Source organism: Kogia breviceps, chromosome 3, assembly GCF_026419965.1.
Source record: "Kogia breviceps isolate mKogBre1 chromosome 3, mKogBre1 haplotype 1, whole genome shotgun sequence".
NCBI lineage: Eukaryota > Metazoa > Chordata > Mammalia > Artiodactyla > Physeteridae > Kogia > Kogia breviceps.
The window spans coordinates 279,011-299,170 of NC_081312.1; the positions used below are offsets into that span (position 1 = coordinate 279,011).

Sequence of the window (20,160 nt, forward strand, 5' to 3'; positions counted from 1 at the left end):
ATTGTAGGTCTTTTCCTTCTCTTGTGTTTCCTGCCTAGAGAAATTCCTTTACTGTTTGTTGTAAAGCTGGTTTCGTGGTGCTGAATTCTCTTAGCTTTTGCTTGTCTGTAAAGGTTTTAACTTCTCCGTCAAATCTGAATGAGATTCTTGCTGGATAGAGTAATCTTGGTTGTAGGTTTTTCCCTTTCATCACTTTAAATATGTCCTGTCACTCCCTTTTGGCTTGCAGAGTTTCTGCTGAAAGATCCACTGTTAACCTTATGGGTGATTCCCTTGTATGTTATTTGTTGCTTTTCCCTTGCTGCTTTTAATATTTTTTCTTTGTATTTAATTTTTGATAGTTTGATTAATATGGGTCTTGGAGTGTTTCTCCTTGGATTTATCCTGTATGGGACTCTCTGCGCTTCCTGGACTTGATTGACTATTTCCTTTCCCATATTGGGGAAGTTTTCAAATATAATCTCTTCAAATATTTTCTCAGTCACTTTCTTTTTCTCTTCTTCTGCTGGGACCCCTGTAATTCAAATGTTGGTGTGTTTAATGTCCCAGAGGTCTCTGAGACTGTCCTCAATTCTTTTCATTCTTTTTTCTTTATTCTGCTCTGTGGTAGTTATTTCCACTATTTTATCTTCCAGGTCACTTATCCATTCTTCTGTCTCAGTTATTCTGCTATTGATTCCTTCTAGAGAATTTTTAATTTCATTTATTTTACTGTTTTTTTAAATTTTCTTTTATTACTTTTAACATTTTTTATTTTAATAATTATTTTGATTTTTAATTTTAATAACTTTATTTTATTTTTTTCTTCCTTTTTTTTTCTCCCTTTCCTTCTGAGCCATATGGCTGACAGGGTCTTGGTTCTCCAGCCGGGTGTCAGGCTTGAGCCTCTGAGGTGGGAGAGCTGAGTTCAGGACACTGGACAACCAGACCTCCCAGCGCCACATAATATCAATCGGCAAGAGCTCTCCCAGAGATCTTCGTCTCAATGCTAAGACCCAGCTCCACTGAACGACCAACAATCTCTACTTTTGGACACCCCATGTCAAACAACTAGGAAGACAGGAACATAACCCCACCCATTAGAAGAGAGGCTGCTTAAAATCATACTAAGTGAAAATCATATTAAAATCATACTAAATCATTGTTTGCTCTTAAGTTTCCTACCTCCTTGTTAAACCTTTCGTGTATTTTCTCCATTCTATTTCCAGATTTTGGATCATCCTTATTATCATAACTCTGAATTCTTTTTCAGGTAGACTGCCTATTTCCTCTTCACTTGTTTGGTCTAGTGGGTTTTTGCCTTGCTCCTTCATCTGCTGCGCATTTATCTGTCTTCTCATTTTGCTTAACTTACTGTGTTTGGGGGTCTCCTTTTGCAGGCTGCAGGTTCGTAGTTTCCATTGTTTTTGGTGTCTCTCCCCAGTGGCTAAGTTTGGTTCAGTGGGTTGTGTAGGCTTTTTGGTGGAGGGGAATGGTGCCTGTATTCTGGTGGATGAGGCTGGATCTTGCCTTTCTGGTGGGCAGGATCATGTCCGGTGGTGTGTTTGGTGTATCTGTGAACTTAGTATGATTTTAGGCAGCCTCTCTTCTAATGCGTGGGGTTATGTTCCTGTCTTCCTAGTTGTTTGGCATGGGGTGCCCAACAGTAGAGATTGTTGGTCGTTCAGTGGAGCTGGGTCTTAGCATTGAGACGAAGATCTCTGGGAGAGCTCTTGCCGATTGATATTATGTGGCGCTGGGAGGTCTGGTTGTCCAGTGTCCTGAACTCAGCTCTCCCACCTCAGAGACTCAGGCCTGACACCTGGATGGAGAACCAAGACTCTGTCAGTCACATGGCTCAGAAGAAAAGGGAGAAAAAAAAAGAAAGAAAAAATAAAATAAAATAATGTTATTAAAATTAAAAATCAAAATAATTATTAAAATTAAAAAATGTTAAAAGTAATAAAATTTTTTTAAAAGAAGAGAGCAAGCAAACCAACAAACAAATCCACCAATGATAACAAAAGCTAAAAGTAAACTAAGATAAACATATAAATCAGAAACGAGTCAGTCACATACAGCAAACCCCATGTCTACGGTTGCTCCCAAAGTCCACGTCTCAATTCTGGAATGATTCATTGTCTATTCAGGTAGTCCACAGATGCAGGGTACATCAAGTTGATTGTGGAGATTTAATCTGCTGCTCCTGAGGCTGCTGGGAGAGAGTTCCCTTTCTCTTCTTTGTTCGCACAGCTTCTGGGGTTCAGCTTTGGTTTTGGCCCCACCTCTGCATGTAGGTCGCCTGAGGGTGTCTGTTCCCCACTCAGGATGGGGTTAAAGGAGAAACTGATTAGGGGGCTCTGGCTCACTCAGGCCAGGGGTAGGGAAGGGCACGGAATGTGGGGTGAGCCCGCAGCGGCAGAGGCTGGCATGACATTGCACCAGCCTGATGCGCACCATGTGTATCCTCTTCTTGTATTGATCCTTTAATCATTATATGGTGTCCTTCTTTATCTTTCCTTATGGCCTATGTTTTAAAGTCTATTTTGTCTGATATGAGTATTGCTATCCCCACTTTCTTGTCATTTCCTTTTGCATGAAATATCCTTTTCCATCCTTCTCTTTCAATCTATGTGTGTCCTTTGCCCTAAAGTGGGTCTCTGGTAGACAGCATATTGTTGGCTTTTGGTTTTGTAATCCAATCTGCCACTCTATGTCTTTTGATTGGAGCTGTTAATCCACTGACATTTAAGGTAATTTTTGATAGATATGTATTTATGGCCATTTTAAACTTTATTTTCCAGTTGATTCTATATTTCTTCTTGGTTCCTTTTTTTTCCTTTTGTCTTCCCTTTTGTGGCTTAACGATTTCCCTTTATATTATGCTTGTGTTCTCTTCTTTTTGGTTTTTGTGAATCTACTGTGTGGTTTTGACTTGTGGTTGCCCTGTTTTTTAAGTATATTAACCCCTTCTTATATCTACTTTCTTTAGACTGATAGTTATGTAGGCTCAAACACATTCTTTAAAAAAGAATTTGCATTTTCTTACTCTCCTCCTCCATATTTTATGATTTTGATGTCCTCTTTTACATTTTCATACTTAATCATTTTGCTGTTCATTGTGGTTATCATTGCTTTCACAAAATTTTTTTGATTTTTTAGGCTGTATCCTTGCTTAAGTAATTTGCTTTCCAATTGTGATTTTTCTCTTTCCTATAGCTTCTTACTTCTTTTCTATTTAGAGAAGGTCTTTCAATATTTCTTTTAGGATAGGATTAGTATTGCTGTATTCTTTTAGTTTTTCCTTGTCTGAGAAATTCTTTACCTCTCTTTCTATTCTAAATAATCTTGCTGGGTAGAGTATCTTAGGTTGCAGGTTTTTCCCTTTCAGAACTTTGAATATAACTTGCCACTCCCCTCTAGCCTGCAGTGTTTCTGTAGAGAAATCAGCTGATAGCCTCATGGGGGTTCCTTCATAATTAACTCTTTGTTCTTCTCTTACTGCCTTAGAATCTTCTCTGTATCTTTAACTTTTGTCATTTTAATTATAATATATCTTAGTGTAGGTCTGTTTGTTTTCATCTTGTTTGGAACCCTCTGTGCTTCCTGTATCTGGATGTCTGTTTCCTTCTTTAGGTTTAGTAAGTTTTCAACCATAATTTCTTCAAATACAACTTCAATCCCCTTTTCTCTTTCTTCTCCTTCTGGAATCCCTATTATGTGTAGATTGGCCTGATTATATTATCCCATATGTCTCTTATATTGCTTTCATTTTTTTCATTTGGCTTTCTGTCTGCTGATTTGATTGGATAATTTCCACTATTCTATCTTCCAGCTCACTTATTCTTTCTTCTGCATTATTCATTCTGCTCTTCCTTGCCTTGAGCTCAGCTTTCATCTCAGCAAATGAATTTTCTAATTTTTCTTGGCTCCTCCTTATAGTTGCTAGTTCCTTTTTACAGTAATCTGCATTTCTGCTGATAGCCTTTCTTAATTCTTTCAGTATTTTCATTGCTGACTTTTTGAACTTGGTGTCTGTTAGAATGGAGAGGTCTGTTTCACTGTTTGTTCCTCCAGGGGAATTCTCTTCGTCTTTTAACTGAGAGTGGTTCTTCTGCATCTTCATTTGGCTTACGTTTCTCTTACTCTGTGAGTTTAGGAGAAACAGTTATCTACTCTAGTCTTGGAGGGCTATATATGTGGGGGTGTCTCTGTGTAGCTTGTGTAGGTTTAATATTTTTTGGTACAAGGGCTGATTTTAGTGTGGATACCTGCCACCTCTTTCCTCAGTGAGTGTTGGCTGTTATCTCCTTGATAGGAAGTGTGACTGTTGTTGTGGTGACCAGAGCCTGCACTGGATATTGAGCAGGGCCTCCTCTTTTTGCTCTGTGGTTGTCCCAGTCCTGTTGGGGGAAGGGCTTTCTCCCCAGTTGTTGGAGTAGAAACCCCCAGATCTGTTTCTGAGCTGTGGTCTAAAGTAGGAGGTATTAGAGTGCACCCACTGCGAGAGGAGCCACTGTGTATTTCTCCACTGGAGCTGTCCACCAGTAGTGTGCTCTGTGTTGTCACCTGTTGTGCTGGCTCACAAAGTACACTGTTGTTGGCACTGCCCTCAACCCCACCTCAACTGTGGGGATGCCAGCAATCAGCCCTGGGATTGCTCAGGCACTGTTTTCATAGGGTCACCAGCACAGATCCACTGAAGTCAGGTCCCAGGACCACAGTGGTCATGCTCCTCCCAGGACCATGGGGGAACTTAGGAGACTTCTCAAAACTTTAACCCCCCCCCCCACTGTTTCTTCTGGTTTATAGGGATGGAGGGGGGAACAGGCCAGCAGGCACTAGAATCTTTTGTTCATTTTTTGACTATTGCCTTCTGAAATTTACAGCATGTGTTGGTGTTCCCCCACACTTATTAAAAATTTGTTTGTAAGTTGTTACATTTTTCTCTGGTTTTTACCCTTTTTTGTTCATGTCCTTGGGTATTAAAAGAGGTAATTCCTGTTTCTTTTCCTTTTTTAAGATTTTTTATGTGGACAATTTTTAAAGTCTTTATTGAATTTGTTACAATATTGCTTCTGTTTATGTTTTGTTGTGGGGTTTTTTTGCAGTACGTGGGGCTCTCTCATTGTTGTGGCCTCTCCCGTTGCGGGGCACAGGATCCGGATGCGCAGGCTCCGTGCTGGGCTGAGCACGCCTATCACACTTACACCTGGCCTCTGGGTGCCTGTGAGCATCTCCCCTCCATGAGGGCACACACTTGGCACACCTGTGGGTCCTGGCACCCCAGCCCCAGGTTCGATGCTGCTGAGTGCAAGCCTCCTCTTCCCCTCTCCCAGGACCCCCCAGGGTTCATGCAGTTCTGGGAGGGGGAATCCACTCCTTTAGACCATCATGCCCCTCCCCTCGCACCCTCCCTCCAGCCGGGGCCATCAAAAGAGCTGAGACCCTCCCCGCGGACCAGCAGCTGGGGGACATGGCAGGGATCCGGCCGTGGGGGCACACAGTGGCCCAGCATCAGCACAGCCCCAGCCCCCCAGGAGCCCCGTTCCCACAGAGGACAGCAAAAGGCCTCACAGCGCTAACAAGGGGGCTGCTGCCAGCACCACAGCTGTGACCAGAGAGATCCTGACAGACACCCCAGGGCACGCTGGCAGGAGCCAGCCACCTTGTGGGTCAGCAACGGCCCAGGACCCCGCCCACTGCCACGGCAGGGCTTTCTCCACCTGAGAACATAGCTCCAGTGCAGGTGGACGTGAGACAGCCTTGAATATGCTCTCATTTCTAAAAGAAAAAGGAAACCATGCAGGCAGCCTTCAACACTTGGAGGATTGTTAGCAGTGGCAAACTATCTGTAACCAGCCCAGGAATGACTGAGGGGACTGGTGGACAGGGGTCTCCCATGCATGGGCTCTGTGGCCGACCTGCCCCGGCCCCACCTCACCCGCTGCAGTCCCTGCGCTTCTGGCTGAGCCAGCAACCACAGTGCTAGCTGGGGTCACGGTGATTGACAACTTTACAAAACCCCTGGGCAGAGAGGCCCCAGGGCAGCTGCGTCCTCGCCCTGAGGGCTCACAGTTGGGTGCACAAGGGGGGAGGATAGGGAGCCCAAAGAAGGAGTGTCGCATGTGCCATCTGGAAACGTGAAGGGACTTTCCAGGTGGGCACGAGATGGGACGCGTTCCAGGCAAGGGACTGGGTCCCCGAGGCCTGGGGAAGGGGTGCTGTGTTAAGGGGAGCCCAGCTGGGAATCGAGGAGGGCTGAGTAGCCCTGAGCCTCTGAGCTAAACAGGGAAAACTTGACCTCGTGGGAGCAAAGCAAGTCCGGGGTCTGGAGGACGTCTTATCCCAGACCATGGGGTTTGGGCAGGAGGGCGCTTGCGGGAGCAGGGCTGGGCGGTCTCTTCAAGCAGGGAGCAAACCTTCCAGCTCCTGGGGACCCCAGGTGCAGGTGTCTGGGCCCCCAGCACAGAGCCAGCTCACTGTGCCTATATGCTAACTTTGACCTCTGGGGCCAGGGTACCCTGGTCACTGTCTCCTCAGGTGAGGGTCCCCCACAGCTGCTCTGCCTGAGCCACGGGCCAGGTCCCTGGGGTTTGTGGCTGCGCCACCACTGCCTGAGGGCCGGAGGCCTGGAGCACAGGCAGGGTCCCGGCCCCATTCGGGACCAGGCCTGGGAGCTGACAGAGCCCCTGGCGGTGAGCCAGCTGAGAGCTGGGCCAAGAGGCCCCGGGACAAGGGAGACTGGGAGGGAGGAGCCTTGAGCAGAGCTTCCCCAGGGGCCGGGGCCCGTGTGCATCAGGGCAACCAGGACCGCTTCAGCGCTTGGAGCCAGGGCACCCTGGCCACCGTCTCCTCGGGTGAGACGGCTCTCTGCCTCCTCTTTCATGGGCCGGGGGGAAACCTGCAGAGAGTCCTTGGCCCATGTGGGACCCTCGGGGGTCCCCGGGTGAGGCTGCTCCTGAGGCCATCTGCCTCGCCGTCCTGCAGAAACGGGACCTCTGCTGGTGGAACAGTCTGGGCCGAGCGGGCTCCGCGGCCGGGGCCGCAAGGACCTGGGGGTGGGGCTTCGATTGGGACCAGGAGGCTGCCAGGGGCTTGGGTTTTTGTACACCCCCCAACGGGACCCATGGCATTGTGACTTATATGGCCCCTGGGGCCAGGGAGTCCTGGTCACCGTCTCCTCAGGTGAGTCCTCAGCAGCCCTCCTGCTTCACTTTCTCTGAGACTTTTTTTTGCTGCATTTGGGGGAAAAACGAGGGTGTCTGGGTCTCAGGTGTAGAGGGCCTGGGGCAGCCTGGTGGGCTCGGAAAGAGGGCCAAGGGGGCCCAGGCTCACCCCAGCGAGGAACAGAGGTTCCAGACGCCATCTCTGGCTGGGCCCTGCAGCCAGGGCTTCCCCTGGGTCTCTCAGTCACCCTCGGGCTCCGGGCTCCCAAGGTCCCCGGCCCGGCCGGCCACAGTAGGTGCTATGCGAGGTGGTCCGGAGGTCGTGGCCGGCCACCAGTTCTTGTGTGGGGTCCCGGCATAGTTGTCACAGTGTGATGACTTTGACTACTGGGGCCAGGGGGTCCTGGTCACCGTCTCCTCAGGTGAGTCCTCACCCCCTCCACACTTTCACTGCCCTGGGGGACACCCACGTTGTCAGGGTCTCAATGTCAGAGGTGCGGGGCACTTTGGAGGCCCGGAAAGGGAACCAGGGAGAGGGTCCCCATAAAAGGGGCCCAGAGACGGGCCTCCCTGCCCCAAGGACACTGCGGTGTGGGACAGACAAGGCAGCTCCTTTGACTGTGGTCTGGCCGTTTGATTCGAGCATCACCGGGGCCTTCCGTCAGCTTTCTGGGGCAGGTGGCTGGCTGTTTGAGGTTGGTTGGACTTCTGAGTTTGAGTTTAGGATTTGGGATTCATGGTCAGACAGCCTAGGCGGGCAGTGGTCTGGCTTCTGGGCGCCAGGCTGGGATGTGGGGCCTCCGGGGCAGCCTGGAAGGAGCAGGGCCACAGAGGGTTCCAGGACCCTCCGGATAAGTGACTCGGACCATCGGCTTCCACGCGGCGCCTGTAGACAGGACAGGTCCCCGGGCGCCATGGGGCCGTGCCGGGCCCCTGAGGTTTTTGTGAGGTGAGGCTGGAGATCTCACCACAGTGATTACTATGGTATAGACGCCTGGGGCCAAGGGACCACTCTCACCGTCTCCTCAGGTAAGAACGGCCCCTCCGGGCCTTTATTTTCTGCTCCTGTCTCTGGGGTTTTCTGCTCCTGTGTCTCGGGGGTTTTCTGCATCGCCGTCTGGTCCTCATGATGTGCCTGTGTCCACCGGGGGGCTGGGCAGACTGGCCAGGAGGGGACCAGGACCAGGTGCCCTAGGGATTTCAGAGCCTCTGGATTTTCTGATGTCTTTCAAAAATTGGAATACTGCCGGCATTCAAGAGGCGGCTGCAGGCGGGAAGGGCCACCTGTGGGGGAGTCCCAGGACCCCCTCGGCAGCAGGACAGTTTGGTCTATGGCAAGAGATAATTTGGCTGCTACAATCATAGAGTCAGCTGAGGAGTGTGCCTTGATGATTGTGTTTCTAGAACCACAGGAATGCCACATGTGGGAGGCAGAGTGAAATATCCTCTTGAGATATGAGGTGTGCTCTGTGCTAGATTGTACTTCAAATTCTTTATTGATTAGGATTAGAATTGTCTGGGTGAGGATGGACGTGCAGTGTCTGATCTTGGTGAGAGCGGGGTGCCCCAGCCCCCCGAAAGGAAGAGCCTGGGGAGGTTACAGGTACCGGGCTTCGTGAGGACACTTGCTAAGAGAAAGATACATGTGCATCATAAGAGGCACGCTTCTGAAATACGAAAAGACGGGGTATCCTTCAAGTAGTTCCTGATGATTAGGAAAATTGTGACTTTAGAATGTGAGAGACTTTTAATGTATTTTAAATTTTATCATTCACTTAACAACTGTGAATCCTGTCTTTGGGGAGTTGATAGGGGTGAAATACCAGGAAACACTCTGGTATTCTGATACGGTTGCCTTCCTTTCAGTATTTTTCAAGACTGCTTTTCAGGTATCCAGCTCAGGACAGATTTAGGTGAAATGTGTGCGTTCATCATGAATTATTTCAGTTAAACATGTTGGTTGGTGGATTGAGAGGAGACGCAGTCGGGTGTCAGTCCGCAAGGACTCAGGACACTCTGGAAGGGCCGTCTCTGTTCTGAGACATCGGCCCAGCCAGCATCTCAGTGGAAGGAGCTCCCGTGGAGGGTCCGAGAGCGGGTGCCCCCAGGCCCGCCGTGGCCGGGGGTCTCCTGGGACCGCCCGGAGCAGGGGATGGCCGAGAAGTAGCAACTCGGTACTGTCGGCCCCCCGCCCTGATTCAGGGCTGAGTTTGGGCAATAATAAATTCGGCTTATTTTTTAAACTAATTGGTGGTGCTGAGTTAGTCAAGATGGCCGCGTGCAGGGCTGGCCACCTGCAGCAGGTGGCAGGAAGCAGATCAGTCGAGAGTCTATTTTAGGAAGCAAGAAAACACAGTTGGTAAATTTATAGCTTCTGGTTACCAAGGTGTGGTTTGGTGACGGTGTGGCTCAGCCACACAAAACTGAAAGTGTTCCACTGAACACAACAACACCTGGATAATTTGCATTTCTAAAATAAGGCAAAGATGTTGACAGGAACTGGAAGGTTCCCCTTTTAACTATTTGAATTTATTTCAGTTTTAGCTTATCAACAGCTCATTTATATTCATTTTCAAAGTAAATGTTTAAGAAAGTAAATAGTCTTAGGTGCATTTTATCAATGCATTTGTATAATGTTCTAATGGGGTATTCCTTCCAGGTAATTAATCCCAAACCATCCCCCGATGCCCCGAAGCGCTGTTTTCACTATGAGTGTGCCCACAATCTTTAGCCGGTCGATATTCTCTTCGTCGTGACTAAGAAACACTCTGGTATTCTGATACCGTTGCCTTCCTTTCAGTATTTTTCAAGACTGCTTTTCAGGTATCCAGCTCAGGACAGATTTTAGGTGAAATGTGTGCGTTCGTCATGAATTATCTCAGTTAAACATGTTGGTTGGTGGATTGAGAGGAGATGCAGTCGGGTGTCAGTCCGCAAGGACTCAGGACACTCTGGAAGGGCTGTCTCTGTTCTGAGACATCGGCCCAGCCAGCGTCTCAGTGGAAGGAGCTCCCGTGGAGGGTCCGAGAGCAGGTGCCCCCAGGCCCGCCGTGGCTGGGGGTCTCCTGGGACCGCCCGGAGCAGGGGATGGCCGTCCTGGCTTCTGCCACCGGCCAGTGGGCTAGTGGTGAATCGGCCGTCTTTAAGGGATTTGCAGGGATTCTTCCAGGCCAAACACCCCCCGGGACTTGCCAGTGACCGGGAGCCTGAGAAGGTAAGAGGAAGGCAGCCAGCGCTGCCAGATTTGCTGCTCCGGGAAATCTGTATGAAATGGTTTTGCTTTCACTTGAAGGGGAATCGGTCTTTGACTATTGCCTGTGTGGGTCCGGGTGCTTGACACACACAGGGCACCCCTTACCGTGTCCTCACTTAAGCGGGAAACGCGGCTCTGGGTTTAGATCATTGCTGTGCACTGGAAAGCAGGCTCCGCTTTATTTGGATAAAATGCGTTTCCCGTCGTTGTTGGTGAGGGTTTTTCCGGGAGGGAATTTAGTCACGTCGGACTCACTTGAGACTCGGGGGTGAGGAGGAATTTGGGCCACAGGCACATGCCCAGGAAGGCCAAGGCGCCGAGGGAGGCGTCCCCAAGGCTCTCCTCTCCCCGGAGAAGCAAAGCTGCCCGTTCCAGAGAGACTGGGACCTTCCTTCTGAGGCTGGCAAATGCGCCTCGGCTCTTGCAAGGTGCTTTAGGGAATGCAAAGTCGCCAGCAAGCATTAGCCCAGGTAGCCGAGGAAGGTGGAGGCCGACACTGCTGGGAGCCCAAGCCGGTTGGGCCTGGGGCAGGCACAGAGGGGTCGGGTGCCCAGTGGAAAGGGGAGGACAGGGACTCCGGGGAGGAGAGGGGGCCGGAGGCACAAAGGGACCTGACCCAGGCCCAGCCCAGCGGGGCGCCATTCCTGGAGCAGGCGCCTAAGCCGAGGCAAGGGGTCTGGCGCTTTCTGGCTAAAACCACTGGGCTTTCAGGACTGTGCAGGGCTGAGCTGAGGTGGAGTGGACTGAGCTGAGCCGGGTTTAACGGGGCTGAGTGGGGCTGAGCTGGGATGTGCTGAGCCGGGCTGAGCCGGGCTGACCTGGGCTGTGTTGAGCTTGGCTGAGCTGGGCTGAGCTGGGCTGAGCTGAGCTGAGCTGGGCTGTGCTGAGCTGGGCTGAGCTGAGCTTGGCTGAGCTGGGCTGTGCTGACCTCGGCTGAGCTGAGCCGGGCTGACCTGGGCTATGCTAACCTGGTCTGAGCCGGGCTGAGCCGGGCTGGGCTGAGCCGGGCTGGGCTGGGCTGGGCTGAGCCAGGCTGAGCTGGGCTGAGCTGGGTTGAGCTGGGCTGTGCTGGGCTGTGCTGAGCTGGGCTGAGCTGGGCTGAGCGGAGCCGGGCTGAACTGGGCTGTGTTGAGCTTGGCTGAGCCGGGCTGAGCTGCGCTGAGCTGAGCTGAGCTGTGCTGTGCTGAGCTGGGCTGAGCTGGGCTGAGCTGAGCTGGGCTGTGCTGAGCTGGGCTGAGCTGTGCTGAGCTGTGCTGAGCTGAGCTGGGCTGTGCTGAGCTGGGCTGAGCTGAGCTTGGCTGAGCTGGGCTGTGCTGACCTCGGCTGAGCTGAGCCGGGCTGACCTGGGCTATGCTAACCTGGTCTGAGCCGGGCTGAGCCGGGCTGGGCTGAGCCGGGCTGCGCTGGGCTGGGCTGAGCCAGGCTGAGCTGGGCTGAGCTGGGTTGAGCTGGGCTGTGCTGGGCTGTGCTGAGCTGGGCTGAGCTGGGCTGGGCTGGGCTGAGCTGAGCTGGATTGGACTGAGCTGATCCTGGTGTAACGGGGCTGAGTGGGGCTGAGCTGGGCTGAGCTGAGCTGGGCTGCAGTGGGTTGAGCTGGGCTGAGCTGTGCTGAGCTGGGCTGAGCTGTGCTGAGCTGAGCTGAGCTGGGCTGTGCTGAGCTGGGCTGAGCTGAGCTGAGCTGGGCTGTGCTGAGCTGGGCTGAGCTGGGCTGTGCTGACCTCGGCTGAGCTGAGCTGAGCTGGGCTGACCTGGGCTATGCTAACCTGGTCTGAGCCGGGCTGAGCTGGGCTGGGATGAGCTGGGCTGGGCTGGGCTGGGCTGAGCTGGGCTGAGCTGGGCTGAGCTGGGCTGAGCTGGGCTGGGCTGGGTTGACCTGGGCTGGGCTGGTTGAGTCAGGCTGAGCTGAGCTGGGCTGAGCTGAGCTGAGCTGGGCTGAGCTGGGCTGAGCTGGGCTGGGTTGACCTGGGCTGGGCTGGTTGAGTCAGGCTGAGCTGAGCTGAGCTGAGCTGGGTTGTGCTGGACTGAGCTGGGCTGAGCTGAGATGGGCTGAGCTGGGCTGCAGTGGGTTGAGCTGGGCTAACCTGAGCTGAGCTGGTCTGAGCTGGGCTGAGCCCGGCTGAGCTGAGCTGGAGTGGACTGAGCTGAGCCTGGTTTAAGGTGGCTGAATGGGGCTGAGCTGAGCCAGGCTGAGTTGGGCTGAGCTGAGCTGGGCCGAGCTAGGCTGCAGTGAGTTGAGCTGGGCTGAGCTGGGCTGAGCTGGGCTGAGCTGAGCCAGGCTGAACTGGGCTGTGTTGAGCTTGGCTGAGCTGGGCTGAGCTGTGCTGAGCTGAGCTGAGCTGGGCTGTGCTGAGCTGTGCTGAGCTGGGCTGAGCTGAGCTGGGCTGAGCTGAGCTTTGCTGAGCTGGGCTGTGCTGACCTCGGCTGAGCTGAGCTGGGCTGACCTGGGCTATGCTAACCTGGTCTGAGCCGGGCTGAGCCGGGCTGGGCTGAGCCCGGCTGAGATGAGCCGGCTGAGCCGGGTTGGGCTGAGCTGGGCTGGGCTGGGCTGTGCTGAGCCAGGCTGAGCTGGGCTGAGCTGGGTTGAGCTGGGCTGTGCTGGGCTGTGCTGAGCTGGGCTGAGCTGGGCTGAGCTGGGCTGGGCTGGGTTGAGCTTGGCTGGGCTGGGTTGAGTCAGGCTGAGCTGAGCTGAGCTGAGCTGGGCTGTGCTGGACAGAGTTGGGCTGAGCTGAGCTGGGCTGAGCTGGGCTGCAGTGGGTTGAGCTGGGCTGAGCTGGGCTGTGCCTGGCTAAGCTGGGCTGAACTGGGCTGCAGTGGGTTGAGCTGGGCTAACCTGAGCTGAGCTGGTCTGAGCTGGGTTGAGCCCGGCTGAGCTGAGCTGGAGTGGACTGAGCAGAGCCTGGTTTAAGGTGGCTGAATGGGGCTGAGCTGAGCCAGGCTGAGCTGGGCTGGGCTGGGCTGGGCTGGGCTGGGCTGGGCTGGGCTGGGCTAACCAAGCGAGGCTGAGATGGGTCCCGCAGAAGTGGGCTGGCTGGGCTGGCTTGACTTGGACAGCTGGCGAGCTGCTCTGGGAGCGTTTAACCTCAGCTGAGCCCTGGGAGCCACGCTGGGCCGACCGCAGTGACCTGCTCGTGCTGAGGGCTGGAGGGGCTGGGTCTGCATCATCCTCACCGATGACCTTCAGACCCTCCCTCTGACCCCAGACCCCAGGCTGGGTCCAGTGTGGCTGAGCCTGGGGCAGTGAGGCTGCGCCGGCTCCACTGGCCAGAGGGAAGGAGGGGCTGCCCGGACCCCGGACCCCGGACCGAGCGGCAGGCACGAGAGACACTTCTCACGTCCCCTTTCTCTTCTGTCCTCTCTCTCGGGTCCTCAGCGAACCCGTCCCCTCCGACTCTCTTCCCCCTGGTCTCCTGCGTGAGCCCCCTGCCTGATGCGAAGCTGGTGGCCCTGGGCTGCCTGGCCCGGGACTTCTTGCCCAACTCCGCCAGCTTCTCCTGGAGCTACAGTAACAGCAGCGGGGTCAGCAGCCAGAACGTCCAGATCTTCCCGGCCGTCCTGAGGGAGGGCACGTACACGGCCTCCTCCCAGGTGCTCCTGCCGTCCTCAAGCATCCCCCAGGACCCCGAAGAGCGCCTGCTGTGCAGAGTCAAGCACCCCAACGGCGACAAGTCCATGTTAGTGCCTCTCCCAGGTGAGCCGGGCTCCTCTCGTGGCCGGGGGGCGGGGGTCAGGCCAGGCCCAGCTGACGCCTTGTCCTTCTCTTTAGTGCGGCTACCTGCTAAGTCTCCCAACGTGGCCGTCTTCATTCCCCCCCGAGACGCCTTCTCCAGCTCTCCCCAGCGCAAGTCTAGCCTCATCTGCCAGGCCACAGACTTCAGCCCCAAGCAGATCTCCTTGTCCTGGTTTCGTGACGGCAAGCGGGTGGTGTCTGGCATCAGTGAAGGCCCGGTGGAGACTGTACAGTCCTTGCCCGTGACCTTCAGGACCTACAGCATGCTGACCATCACGGAGAGCGAGTGGCTCAGCCAGACCGTGTTCACCTGCGAGGTGGAGCACAACAAGGAGATCTTCCAGAAGAACGTGTCCTCTGCGTGCACCAGTGAGTGCAGCCCCCGGGGTGGGCGGGCACCCTCACACAGGGCTGCAGACACCGCCCCCCACGTGCCAGCAGCCTCCTGAGCCTTGGCCTCTCAGAGCGGCCAAGGGCAGGGAGGGGCTGTGTGCAGGGCAGCTGGGGGCGGGCCCCCGTCCCGCTCCAGCGGGCCCTGGGCTCGCGAGGGACTCAGCGAAGTCAGTGCTGCTCTTTGGGCCGAGCTTTTCCTCCAGCTGATTTCACTCCAACCAGCTCTCCTCCCAGATCCAGTCCAGCCCTCGCACATGAGGATCTTCACCATCGCCCCGTCCTTCGCTGGCATCTTCCTCACCAAGTCAGCCAAGCTCACCTGCCTGGTCACAGACCTGACCACCTATGACAGCCTGAGCATCTCCTGGACCCGCCAGGATGGCGAGGCCCTGGAGACCCTGACCAACATCTCCGGGAGCCACGCCAATGGCACCTTCAGCGCCGTGGGTGAGGCCTCCGTCTGTGTGGAGGACTGGGAGTCTGGAGGCTGGTTCACGTGCACGGTGACCCACACAGATCTGCCCTCGCCACTGAAGCGCAGCATCTCCAGGCCCAAAGGTAAGCCTGCTCCGGCTTCCTTCCCTCCGCCCTGGGCTCTCCCACGGCTTCCAGGCTCTGAGGAACAGGAGGCAGGACCAGGAGAGCCCCTGCGCTCCCCTTTGTCCAGGACGGACCCCTCTCGCCCCCAACCCGATCTCACCACCGTGTCTCCCCCCGCAGAGGTCGTCAAGCACATGCCGTCCGTGTACGTGCTGCCACCGACGCGGGAACAGCTGAGCATGCGGGAGTCCGCCTCCATCACCTGCCTGGTGAAGGGCTTCTCACCCGCGGACGTGTTCGTGCAGTGGCTGCAGAAGGGGCAGCCCATGTCCTCCGACAAGTACGTGACCAGTGCCCCGGCGCCCGAGCCCCAGGCCCCCGGCTTCTACTTCGTGTACAGCATCCTGACGGTGAGCGAGGAGGACTGGGACGGCGGAGAGACCTACACCTGCGTCGTGGGCCACGAGGCCCTGCCCCACATGGTGACCGAGAGGACCGTGGACAAGTCCACCGGTAAACCCACCCTGTACAACGTGTCGCTGGTCATGTCTGACACGGCCAGCACCTGCTACTGACCACCTGGCTGCCCGCTCAGGCCGCGGCCAGAGCCCCTGGGTGACTGTCTCTGTGTGTGTGCATGCGTGCGTGCAAACTAACCGTGTCAGTGGGTGAGATGTTGCATTTTACAAGAATTAGAAATAAAAAGATCCGTTCAAAAGATGCTGGTTGTGAGTGAGCAATGCTCTCCCTGCGGGGGCCATGGCTGTGCTGCCCCCGCCCACCGTCCCCGCCCCCGCCTCCCCACGGGCCTCCGACCCACCCTTGGGAGCTGCGGTGCTCCTTGCAGGATGCTCACAGCAAGCCAGGCCTATACGCCCTGCTCCTCTAGCTGCTTCTACAGCCACAGCAGGGGCACACGGGTGTGCGACACATGCACACACATGCACACACACAGCCACATACATACATGCAGGGACACACAGGCATGTGGGCAGGCGCACAGAGAGACACGTGTGTGCGCACACAGACACGGACAGGCACACACATGGACAGAGACACGGATGCATGTGACACAGACACATATGTGATGGACATGGGCACACACACAAAGGCATGGACACATGCACACGTGGACACACAGAGACAGATACACAGGTGCACGCACACTCACACACATGTACGCACAGTCACAGGCACATGTAGGCACGTGCACGTGGGCACTCACACAGACATGCTCACGGACAAGTCATGGGCACGCAGACACACTGAGACACGCACACACAGACATATGGACACATACACACAGATGTACTCGTGCTGTGCACACACACGAATCACGGCACACGCACAGGCTTACCCACGGGCACGGATGCCAACCCTCGCACAGCCAGCATCACTCGACACCTTTTGGCAGGCGTGCCGCCCCCGCCGGCGATGCTCCTCTCTACCACTCTGAATGCCAGGCGTCGCGCCCGGGCTCTGCTTGTCCTTCTCTCTCAGCTTGGGGTTGTGTCCACGCGCCAGCCCATCCTGGACTCCTGCCATGGCCACCGTCCCCAGCCCCAGGGTAGCAGGCTCCGAGGCCCACCGTGGCCCGGCCAGCAGCCGCTCCTCAGGACGGCGCGGGCCCGCGCCCCGCAGGGGTGCCTCTCCCGGCCCAGGCCCTCATCTCCAGGCCCAGGCAGCGCCCCCATCCCCTGACCCTGTGAAGAGGCAGCAGGAGGCAGGCAGTGCCTGCGAGGCAGGGAGGCTATCCCAGGAGGGGCCTCCTTGGAGTAGGAAGCTGCAGGGGCCCTGTCTGCAAACACTGGCCTGGAAATGGTGCACACAGAGCCAGGCGGGCAGGGAGGGGAGTGGGGGCCGAGCAGGTCTCCCGGGTCCAGCACATCACCACCCCTCCAGGCCACCTCCCGACCCTCCTGGGCTCCCGGCCCTTTAGGGGTCTGAGCCCCAGATGATCCCAGGGTCCGACAGTGCGGGAGCTGCAGTCCCCACAGGATGTCCTCCTCCTGTCATCCCAATGTCTCCCTCCCTGGGGGCTCAGGGTCTATCTGGCCCCTTGGTCCCCCAGCCTTGAGTGCTGGTGGGGCAGATAAGCCAGCCAGCGCCCCACACGGCCTCTCCCGTGTGCCACTGGCCCCAAGAAGGAGAGGGAGGGAGGCTGGAAGGATGGGCCCCTCGGCACAGACAGCTGCCTGCCCCTGGTGCTGGTCACCGGCCGGGGAGCACGCCCCAAACCACAGGAGACAGGACGCCCACCCCTACCTGTCAGCTCCAAGGGGCCCAACGACCTCCAGGGGAGTCCAGGACTCGGGGCCACTCCACCGGCCCCGGCACAGGCCACACCCCGTGCGTACGTGTGCGGCTCTGTCGCGCTCTCTGCCACCCCACGTCTCCCTGGACACGATGCCCGGGGTCGCCCCCCTGCTCAGCTTGGGCCGCGCTCTGCACCTGCCCGGCCCAGACCGAGTGGTCAGTGGCCTGCCGTCCCTGCCCGAGACCCCACCTGACAAGCCCGGGGGCTCCCAGCCCTACGGCGGGGCCGGCGCGGGTTTGCACGTGCCCTCCCTCCCGCCCACCTGCTTCTGCCGCGCCCCCAGCGCTCGCGGTGGGCCGCACGGCCGAGGGGCAGCCAGGGTGGGCTCCGCGGGCGCCGCGGCCGGGCTGACCCGCTGTGCCGTGTCTCCTGCAGAGGGCGAAGTGAGCGCCGAGGAAGAAGGCTTCGAGAACCTCAACACCATGGCCTCCACCTTCATCGTCCTCTTCCTCCTGGGCCTCTTCTACAGCACCACGGTCACCCTGTTCAAGGTGGGCCACCTGGCCGCGGGCAGTGGGTGGCGCATGGCCTCCGGGGACCCCCACCCCCACTCACACGGTCTCTGTCGCCCGCAGGTGAAGTGACGGCCAGCCAAGGACGTGGGGGACCAGAGACGGAACAAGAGGGGAGCCGCCTGGGGCCAGGGGTTCTGCGTGGCTCGTCCACTTGTACTGAAATTTTCCCCGTGTCTCTCTCCAGCTTTGAGCTCTAAGAAACCGGCTTCTCCTGACGTGGCCAAATGCTGTGGCCAAGCATGGAGCCCGCAGCCGTGGGCTCTGCCCGGCCCTGCTTTGCAATGTCTCGCTTATGGCCTTGAAATAAACATGTACATTTTATCTTGTGATACTGCTTCCTTGTGAAGGGTTTTTCCCAAGCCGCACTCCTGTGTGTTGTGTATCCTGAGAGCTGACCCCAATTCCAAAGGGCTCGTTGGAAAGGGCTATGCGTTTCCTCCCAGGCCCATGGGGGATGTGCCAGGCCGGGTCTCGGGGCTGGTTCAGAGGAAGAAAGATGGCTGAGCTGGAGAGGACCCCCGGCCTGGTCTCCCAGTGCAGCCTGAGCTGGGGGCCCTGTGTGCGTCAACAGGGACGCCGCCACGAGCCCTGCATGAGGCCTTGTCACTCTGTCTCTGTTCCCAGCAAGCCCAGCCACAGGAGGGCTTGCCCCACCTTGGGAGTGCCTGGTGTGTGCGGGTGGGACTCAGGAGGGGCGCCCGGCGCCTGTGCATCCACCATGCACCCTGCAGGAGCGCGGGCCCTCACCCACTGCCCAGCAGACGATGACGGAGCTCGGAAGCAGGCACAGAAGTCTCGGGTGAAACAGCTGGGAGAGGCACAGAGGAAAGGCCCAGACAGGGGGACAGCTGGCAGGAGGTAGGGAAGCCAGGAGTTAGCGCTCGGAGACAGGGACTGAGCCAGGCCATGCGGAGAAGTCCGGGCCAGCTGTGGCAGCAGGTGGTGGGACAGGAGAGGAGGCACAAGGACCAGAGGAGGCGTCACAGATGAGGGCGGTCTGGGAGCCACCTCCCCTGGGAGGCAATTTCAGGGTGCTGGGGGCCCCCAGGACCACCTCCCACGGGGGTGGCAGGGGCTTGAAGAGGCGACTGCCGAAGAAGGCTGGAAGTGGACATGGGTCCCCAGAGAAACCCATCCCCTGGCAGTGGGCTCCTGGTGCGTATTTCTGATTAAACAGTGCCCTTTGCAGCCCACCCTGTCAGGCTGTGGCACATTCAATGAGGGGTCCCACAGAGCACAGCCACCCCCAGTGGGGATGGGGTGTTCTCATGCGGGCCACGGGGCTGACAGCTCAGGACAGCACCTGTAGGAGTGTCTGAGGGCTGTCACAACAGAGAACCACAGGCCAGGCTTAAACAACACAAGTTCACTCTCTCACAGCCTAGAGGCTGGAAGTAAGACCAAGGTGCTGGCAGGGCTGGTCCTTCCAAGGCTGTGAGGGTATCCGTTCCGTTCTCCTGGGGTTGCCAGCTCCTATTTCCTATTTGAACTATTTGAATCTATTTCAGTTTTAGCTTATCAACAGCTCATTTATATTCATTTTCAAAGTAAATGTTTAAGAAAGTAAATAGTCTTAGGTGCGTTTTATCAGTGTATTCGTATAATGTTCTAATGGGGTATTCCTTCCAGGTAATTAATCCCAAACCATCCCCCGATGCCCCAAAGCGCTCTTTTCACTATGAGTGTGCCCACAATCTTTAGCCGGTCGATATTCTCTTCGTCGTGACTAAAAAACACTCTGGTGTTCTGATACGGTTGCCTTCCTTTCAGTATTTTTCAAGACTGCTTTTCAGGTATCCAGCTCAGGACAGATTTTAGGTGAAATGTGTGCGTTCGTCATGAATTATTTCAGTTAAACATGTTGGTTGGTGGATTGAGAGGAGATGCAGTCGGGTGTGAGTCCGCAAGGACTCAGGACACTCTGGAAGGGCCGTCTCTGTTCTGAGACATCGGCCCAGCCAGCGTCTCAGTGGAAGGAGCTCCCGTGGAGGGTCCGAGAGCGGGTGCCCCCAGACCCGCCGTGGCCGGGGGTCTCCTGGGACCGCCCGGAGCAGGGGATGGCCGTCCTGGCTTCTGCCACTGGCCAGTGGGTTAGCGGTGAATCGGCCATTTTTAAGGGATTTGCAGGGATTCTTCCAGGCCAAACACCCCCCGGGACTTGCCAGTGACCGGGAGCCTGAGAAGGTAAGAGGAAGGCAGCCAGCGCTGCCAGATTTGCTGCTCCGGGAAATCTGTATGAAATGGTTTTGCTTTCACTTGAAGGGGAA

General features: G+C 56.0%; 1 protein-coding gene and 2 gene segments (V, D, J or C); all 3 read left to right on the plus strand.

Moving 5' to 3' along the window:
- Positions 1 to 18,221, plus strand: part of LOC131752097 (Ig mu chain C region membrane-bound form-like) — a 202,494-nt gene extending 184,273 nt beyond the window's left edge. The window contains 7 exon segments of the C gene segment in view: positions 8,122 to 8,177; positions 13,772 to 14,089; positions 14,165 to 14,497; positions 14,756 to 15,079; positions 15,242 to 15,574; positions 17,754 to 17,869; positions 17,954 to 18,221. Of these exon segments, the coding sequence occupies positions 8,122 to 8,177; positions 13,772 to 14,089; positions 14,165 to 14,497; positions 14,756 to 15,079; positions 15,242 to 15,574; positions 17,754 to 17,869; positions 17,954 to 17,962 (1,489 nt within the window).
- LOC131752098 (immunoglobulin gamma-1 heavy chain-like) overlaps positions 1 to 20,160 on the plus strand; it is a 229,364-nt gene that overhangs the window by 142,826 nt on the left and 66,378 nt on the right. The window contains exon 3 of one of the 2 annotated variants that reach the window (XM_067030637.1): positions 7,510 to 7,570. In XM_067030637.1, coding sequence (XP_066886738.1) covers positions 7,510 to 7,570 — 61 coding nt within the window. The remainder of the gene's footprint in view (positions 1 to 7,509; positions 7,571 to 20,160) is intronic. The other variant, XM_067030638.1, reaches the window with a different exon arrangement.
- LOC131752099 (Ig gamma chain C region-like) overlaps positions 7,126 to 20,160 on the plus strand; it is a 141,458-nt gene continuing 128,423 nt past the window's right edge. The window contains exon 1 of the C gene segment in view: positions 7,126 to 7,167.